This window comes from Nanorana parkeri, unplaced genomic scaffold (genome assembly GCF_000935625.1).
Source record: "Nanorana parkeri isolate BGI_ZX_2015 unplaced genomic scaffold, ASM93562v1 scaffold573, whole genome shotgun sequence".
NCBI classification, from domain to species: Eukaryota; Metazoa; Chordata; class Amphibia; order Anura; family Dicroglossidae; genus Nanorana; species Nanorana parkeri.
The window spans coordinates 156592-164050 of NW_017306841.1; the positions used below are offsets into that span (position 1 = coordinate 156592).

General features: G+C 43.5%; 1 protein-coding gene across 1 annotated transcript in view; it reads left to right on the forward strand.

Annotated features, from left to right (window-relative positions):
• The window catches only part of TMEM240 (transmembrane protein 240), a 59276-nt gene extending 52490 nt beyond the window's left edge, over positions 1-6786 (forward strand). The window contains exon 7 of the mRNA XM_018562364.1: positions 6167-6786. Coding sequence (XP_018417866.1) covers positions 6167-6315 — 149 coding nt within the window. The 3' untranslated portion in view covers positions 6316-6786. The remainder of the gene's footprint in view (positions 1-6166) is intronic.
• Positions 6787-7459: the final 673 nt, after the last annotated feature.

A 7459-nucleotide genomic window follows, 5' to 3' on the forward strand; every position in this document is an offset into this window, starting at 1 on the left:
GCACCCCCCCCCCCCCCCCCCCCGCCCCCCCCCCCCTTTCAAATGCAAATGCCTCTTATTTGCAACTATAGCAGGTTGCAACACTATTTAGGGTGTAAATTGGATTTATAAGAATCCTCGTCTCCTTTCTCCTTAGAAGTGAAATTCAGGCAAACAGCTAAATACACAGTTGAGCTACACACATATACTGTCTTATCTGCCAAAGGATTTGTGACTCTGCCCACATACTTTATTGATTTTTTATACCTCCACTAGATAGCACAGCCAAAAGGGTGACACCACTTTCTGTGTTAGAGTTAAGGCATACAGTGGTGTCACCTCATGCCCCCAGCCTGCTGATTTGACAATAAAGAAACAGCAACATATTGATCATCTTTTTGCTCACTCTGCCTCCTTCTCCTCTCAGCATGAACTTGTCAGCACATGTGCATGCTGCAGAGAATTATTGGCTCCTAGTGCAACCCCTTCCTTCTGCCAATCTTTGGGCTGCTCTGCAGGAGACAGGTGGCTGATATTAAAATGAATTGTTGTACTTATGATACTTAAAAGTAAAAATGCATTTAACCATTTGTAAAGGAACACAGAACTGCATTAAATGGGGTTTTGTTCATATCTGCCTGGAGTTCAGCTTTAAAATAGTTACTGAATCACCCAGACTTGCAGAGATATTGATGCCAGCTATGGGCATCACCAGCAAAATCCTCAAATTTAGTGAGAGTTTCAACTTTGGTGAGTTATTTGAATGGCTTAAGGGGTGCGATGGGTATAGTGGGGGTCATTTACTCAGACTGGTCATCTAGCAAAGTGAATATTCATTGAGTTTAGTAAATAAGATGAGGTTGTGTTCACTTTAATGGGCCAATCATGTGCTAGGAACAGGGGTGTCCCTAGCCTTTTTGCTGACTGAGGCCAGGGAGGCAGGTGCTAAGTTAGGTGCTGGTAGTACATATTACTGGGGGGAGGGGTCTGGTATGATGTCGGGGTTTGCTGGTAGTGGCCTCTGTATCATCTCGCTGGTGTCCTGTCCCCCTTACTGGTTGACAAGAGCTATGCAGTACACTGGCCAGACCATCACAGGTTGCTAGGAGCTGGATGGGGAGATGTGCATGGCAACAGCCACATGAGGCAATAATAAAGACAATACAGCCAGAACATTACAAGTATAATTAATGAAAACGAGTAACTTTGGCCTCATAGCAGTTATTTAACAATCACAACTACACCAACAGTGTGCTGCTATATGACAAGTGCTGCTTTGACTGACATGGAGTTATAAAAAAAATCCATAATTAGTATTTTGCTGCAGATCCAGCTGGCTATAACTGGTGGTATGTCCCCTCACCCTGCTTTCTGCAAATTTCATCTGCAGGAAGCTTTGGAAACAACGGGGGCTGTCAGCTTGATGGGTTGGTGTGAAATGAGAAATAAGACAATGGATAATGAATTGAGTGGGTAAAGGCGGGGTGGAAGAAGGGACATGTTTCAAAGTATTCAAGTGTCTCCTGACTCTGTCAGTATTGTGCACCCAGGGAGTCCATTATACACAAAGTACTGACGATTACCATTCCTCTTGTAAGGGCGAGCGCAAGAATTATCACAGCGGGATCCTAGGCTTTGTCTTATAATGAAAATTGTCATATTCAGAAACAAACTTGGAACGAAAGTAGAGGTCAATGTGAAGGTTGTGTTATTAAATGCTGGGACCTTGGTTTCAATTTACTTCCATCACTATAAGGGGTTCAGTCATGGATATTGTGCAAGCTTTAAGCTACAGTGTTGTTGCCCTCAACAATTCTCCAAATGGGTTCCCTGTAAGTGGTATTGTACTCATGTCTCCGCTGGCTCTTGCCTTCTATCTTCTCCCTCACTGTGGTTCCCTTCTCAAACCCATATGTCACTTTAAGACTTAGCCATAATGTAGGGGTCAAAGGATGGAACCAATGCACACAGCGGGGCACATAGGAATCTGACGCTCCTGGAAGTGTTGAATGCTAAGGATTATGATGGAGGCTGCAGTGATCCCATAGAGAGAGAATAGGAAGAATAAAGGCAACCAGAGAGGGAAGTATGAGGGCAACCAGAGAGGGAAGTATAAGGGCAACCAGAGAGGGAAGTATAAGGGCAACCAGAGAGGGAAGTATAAGGGCAACCAGAGGGGGAAGTATAAGGGCAACCAGAGAGGGAAGTATAAGGGCAACCAGAAAAGGAAGTATAGGGCAACCAGGGAGGGAAGTATAAAGGCAAACAGGGAGGGAAGTATCAGGGCAACCAAAGAGGGAAGTGTAAAAGGAAGTATAAGTGCAACACAGTGGTGTAGTAGTTAATGCTTCTGCCTTGCAGAACTGAGGTCTCAGGTTCATATCCTGGCTAGGTCACTATTTTTAAGGAGTTTGCATGCTCTCTCTGTGGGTTTCCTCCCACACTTTTAAGACATGCTGGAAGTTAATTGGCTCCTGTTTAACCCCTTCGTGACTGACGACGTACAGTGTACGTCGCCAGTATCGGGGCTGTTTAAACAGACTCCCGGCGACTTTTGCTGCCGGGACTCTGTTTAAACTTGTAGAGCCGACTGTCGGCTTTACAACAGAAGCGATTCTGGCGACTTACCTGTCGCCAGATCGCTTCTGTGTCCCGAAGAAGGGGCGGCCCCCCCCGCCGTTGCCCCTCCTATGGGCCCGGGACCTTGGTGTCCGCGGGGAGCTGGGGAGGAGGTCGACGAACTTCCGTTCATCGATCCCCTCCCCGTTCTATGGGACCGGGAGCGATGCAGATTGCATCACTTCCGGTCCCTGGGCTGTCAGTTCTGGGCTCCTGCAGCCCAGCTATAAGCTATTGAAGTGCGATCTGCACTTCAATAGCTTATTTCCAGTGTAAAGGTGACACTGGGGGTCTTTTGGACCCCCAGCATCACCTTAAAGAGTACCTGTCACCACCATCTGCTATCACATGGGAGGGGCTTGTAAGCCCCCCCATGTGATAGCAGTCAAAGTAAAGTAAAAAAAAAATACAAAACAGTTTTTAAAATTAAAATCAAATAAAATAAATCTAATAATAATAATAAAAAAATGTTTTAAAGTCCCCCGCGAGCACGCGCGTCGCCACGTAAACACGCGTCAGGTGCGACTACGTATGAAAACGACGAACGTGCTACACATATTGGGTATCGCGGCGCACGCCGGAGTGAGAGCAACAATTCTAGGGCCAGTATTTTGGGGTATCTCTAAATTGATGACCTGTGGGGGCTTTTAAAGCGTCTTCTGTGGACTTTTTGGTGTACTGCAGTTTTGCGCAGTTTCACAGACGCACGCAATTTGTAAACTGGGCATGTTGGGTATCGTTTTACTCGTTGTAACCTCATCTTTTATATTTCATTAAAGAAATTGGTATTTTGTTGTGTTTTGGGGCATTGAATTACATTTATCACAAAATTTTGGGGTTTAATAAGGAGTTGCGCTAATATTGCGCAACATAAAAATTTGCAACTACCACCATTTTATTCTACAGGGTCTTGGCATTCAGAAAATATATAATGTGTGGGGGTTTTAAGTAATTTGCAGGCCTACAATGTGGAATATAACATGGGTGCAAAATATGAAAAAAAGGCCTGTCATGAAGGGGTTAAATTGGCCTCAGTGTGTGTGCATGTGTGATAGGGACCTTAGATTTTAAGCTCGTTAAGGGCAGGGACTGATGTGAAGGTGAAGCATGTAAGGCTCTACATAAACTGTCAGCGCTATATAAACACCTGTAATAAAAAAAGAACAAAGCCTCTTCTATTACAGGGATCTGCTTTGAGGAATTCTTGGGGGCCACAACAGTGACAGCGAGAGAAACATAGAGGCTACCAATGCTGAAATATTTTTCTAAAAGTGGCCAGCTTTAATGTACTGAGTTACTGATCCAGAACAAGCATGCAGATAACTTCTGACTTTTCTACAACTTTCCTGAAACACATACTTGTTTTAGGTCAACAACTCGGAAATTACTGAGGCCAGCGAGTCAGCCTTAGAGTCAGGCAAATAGCATTTTACAAGTACGTAAGCAATCTCAGCATTCATTTTTTTCTCAACATATATATTTGTTATGCTCTACAAAAAAACACTTGCAAGTCATTGACAAATATTCATTCCAAGCATAGAGGTATAAAAAAGCACATAGCCAACATTAATGAATTGTAACTGGGGGATCTGGTCAATAGCCTTGGTCGTTTATCTCACCAGATGTTTTACATTCAGAATCAGTGACTTAATTATGACCATCAGCAGAAAAATAATAGGGTCAGAGTGTGGTGCTTGGAGTATGGCCTAATACACTGGGAGACATCATATTGTATTTTATTAGTGTGGATATACAGTATATTTTAAATATTAATAATTCAATAAAAGATTATGCTTTTTTTTCTGTATGACTACCTTGTAGGCAGCCCGTTGCTGCGACTTGTGATTTCCTGGTTGCTGGTTATTATATATGCTGGCCAGGGGGCTCAGGTAGAGTTGCCACCTTTTCTTCAAGCGATACCTGAACACTCTAGCATCATGAGGTAATTTTATTTTGGAGAATATACAGGAGAGAGAGGGGAGAGGCAGCTAGGAGAGAGAGAGAGAGAGAGCAAGGAGAGTCAGACAGGAGAGAGCGAGGAGGGACAGCCAGGGGAGAGAGCGAGGAGGGACAGCCAGAGAGAGAGAGAGGAGAGAGCCAGGGGAGAGAGCGAGGAGAGATAGCCAGAGGAGAGAGAGAGCCAGGGGAGAGAGCGAGGAGGGACAGCCAGAGAGAGAGAGAGGAGAGCCAGGGGAGAGAGCGAGGAGAGAGAGCCAGAGGAGAGAGCCAGGGGAGAGAGCAAGGAGGGACAGCCAGGGGAGAGAGCGAGGAGATAGCCAGAGGAGAGACAGCCAGGTGAGAAAGTGAGGAGAGTCACCCAGGAGATAGAGCGAGGAGAGACAGCCAGAGGAGTGTTCCCTTCAAACTTATCTGCACCCTGTGCTTCAGACATCTCCTTACTCCCCTAGTTCCATCGTCCCTCCGTGTCCTCTGCCTTCTCCATGCACTGAAGTTGGAACACCAGGACCCCGTGGTTGCCCCTGTCTGCTTGACATTGTGACATCTTGTGTCCGGGTTTCAACTGGCCTGAAACCTGGACTGGTGGCAACCCTATGCTCGGGGTGATTAGGGCGTGTCCAGGCACACCTTATGCGCACACCTATGGCCAATAGCAAAATGCAGGTAGCAGAAAAGGGTGGGCTGCACAATGGCCATACTGGCTCTGGTTGGAGTTTGCACTATAGAGCAGCATTGGATTTAGAGCTTCTGGGGTGCTCTGGAAAGAAGCTGAATATGCACACAGGCATCTGCAGGTGAATGGGCTCCATGCAAGCAGAAGGTTAAAAGTGACCCTGTCTCCAATATGTAACTGCCTAAAACGAGTCACCCTAACAAGCAAAAGCAAAAGGTACTGCTTTGGCCATACCTAAGCAGGTCTTCACCATTAAAAAAAGCTAAGTTACTCTCATTCAGTGGTAGCGTTACCGGTTTCCTCTATATAAGCTGTAGTGTTAGTTAGCTTGGTCCACTGAAAGGGTGAGCACAGAAGAAACATTCAGTGGTGTATTCTAATGTATGAAATGGTTATATGTGGTGTTTATGTATTGTTTACCCCAACTTCTGATTTTAGAGCAAATATGCTTTTCCATAGGACTGGAGTTTTTCTTAAAAGAGACTCGGTCACTTTGCCTATTCAGTAAAACGACAGAGTGGCTTCAATACCAACCCCTGACTCACTTATACTTACCTTCACTGCGATCCACCACTCTCTTCCTCCCCAGTCTTAACCCTCTGTAAGCCCCATGTTGGACAATGTTTCACCAACTATTCTGCCAACTGGCCTCTCAGGCTACCCAATGGGAGGAGGTCATTAGCTCCCCCATACCTGGAAGCAGCAATTTTTTTGGGTGGCTCTGCAGTAGCAATAGGGCACCAGGGGAGCATGGCAAAGCGGAGTATACATAGGCCGAGATGGACTTAAAATAAGGATACTGCCACTTTGCCCATTCAGGGTCTTGTTTCTTTTAATGTGCACCACTCTCATTAATGTACACCATCACCTTTGAATTAAGTTTTTTAATGAAATAATGGATACTTATTTTGCTCCAATCTCTCCTTTTCTTTGCAGACAATTCGTGGTCATGGATTCCTAAGATTTGTAACTTAAGGGATTTTGGAAAACGTCACCCGCGGCAGTACGACGATACCAGTGGAAACATGGTTCACATCAAGCAGAAGCTCTACCACAATGGCCATCCGAGTCCTAGACATCTCTAAGGGGGCCACCCACAGACAGTATTCTCTACCTTTAGGGGATATATAGAACTCTTCTTTCCTATTGAGGAAAAAGAAAAACACAGTGAATTCATTTTCCGAAACGGGAAGACAGTAGGAAAAAAGTTTTATTTCCTTCAGGCCTTTTTTTGCTCCTGCCCTTATCTGGTAGAGGAAGGACTTCACATAGAAAGGGCAAAGGAAATCTTGGACCTTGGTAGATGTCTCTTGGCATCTGATTAAAGTGCTGAACTCCTGTAAATATGTAAAAAAACAAAAACAACAAAAATTATAAAAAAAAGACGTGTCTCTGAAAATTTCAAAAAGTGTAAGGTGTGGAAACCTCAAGACTTACGCTACCTTTTATGTGTGTCTGTAGTGTTGGAGGAGTGGAGGATTTGAGTGTCAACTCTTGCTAAGTGTCATGTATTGTAAGATTTGGTATGGGCACTCGTAGAAAAAAAAACCCATAACTTGTCCTTACAGTCACAGTTCCGTAGGTGAATGATTGCGTCTTTTTGTGCCAAATTTAGGAACATACAATCAAGACCTTACCTCTGGTGATGCAATGGTCTTTGTTGAATTGTCCTTTCCCATTAACCTCGTCTTACTGTTTGCTTGTAAGCAGTGCCAAAAGCAGCTTTTTTTAAAAGTGCAGCTCCACTTGTCTAAAAATAGTATTTTTTACAGATCATTTTTATTTTCTCCCTGGACATATACTTTGTTGTGAAATGATCAACTAGTTTTCTATGTTTCGAGATATGTAAGAAAAATGTAAAAAAAACAAAACAAAACAAAAAAAAGTTGTGCTTAATGTTACAATGTCTGACCGTTTTTCTGTGGTCTTAATGTGAGGGCAATTTTCAAACTCGAACTTCCAACATGAAAAGTAATACAGATAAAAAAAAGGGAGTTCTAAAATAACAGTCAAATTATATAATGAGAAAAAATGACTTTTTTCTTTATTGTGTTTGCAAAAGTGGTTTGAATGACCTCCAAAAGTCACATTTCAAATCACATTTTCAATATGCTTTTAAAATTAAAAAATATTTTACGTTTTACAGTGTATTGTGGAATCTAAGTGAAATTGTTTGTCTAGGAATATGTTAAACTTCCATTGTTACAAAACCCTTCTTTAAAAGGAGAA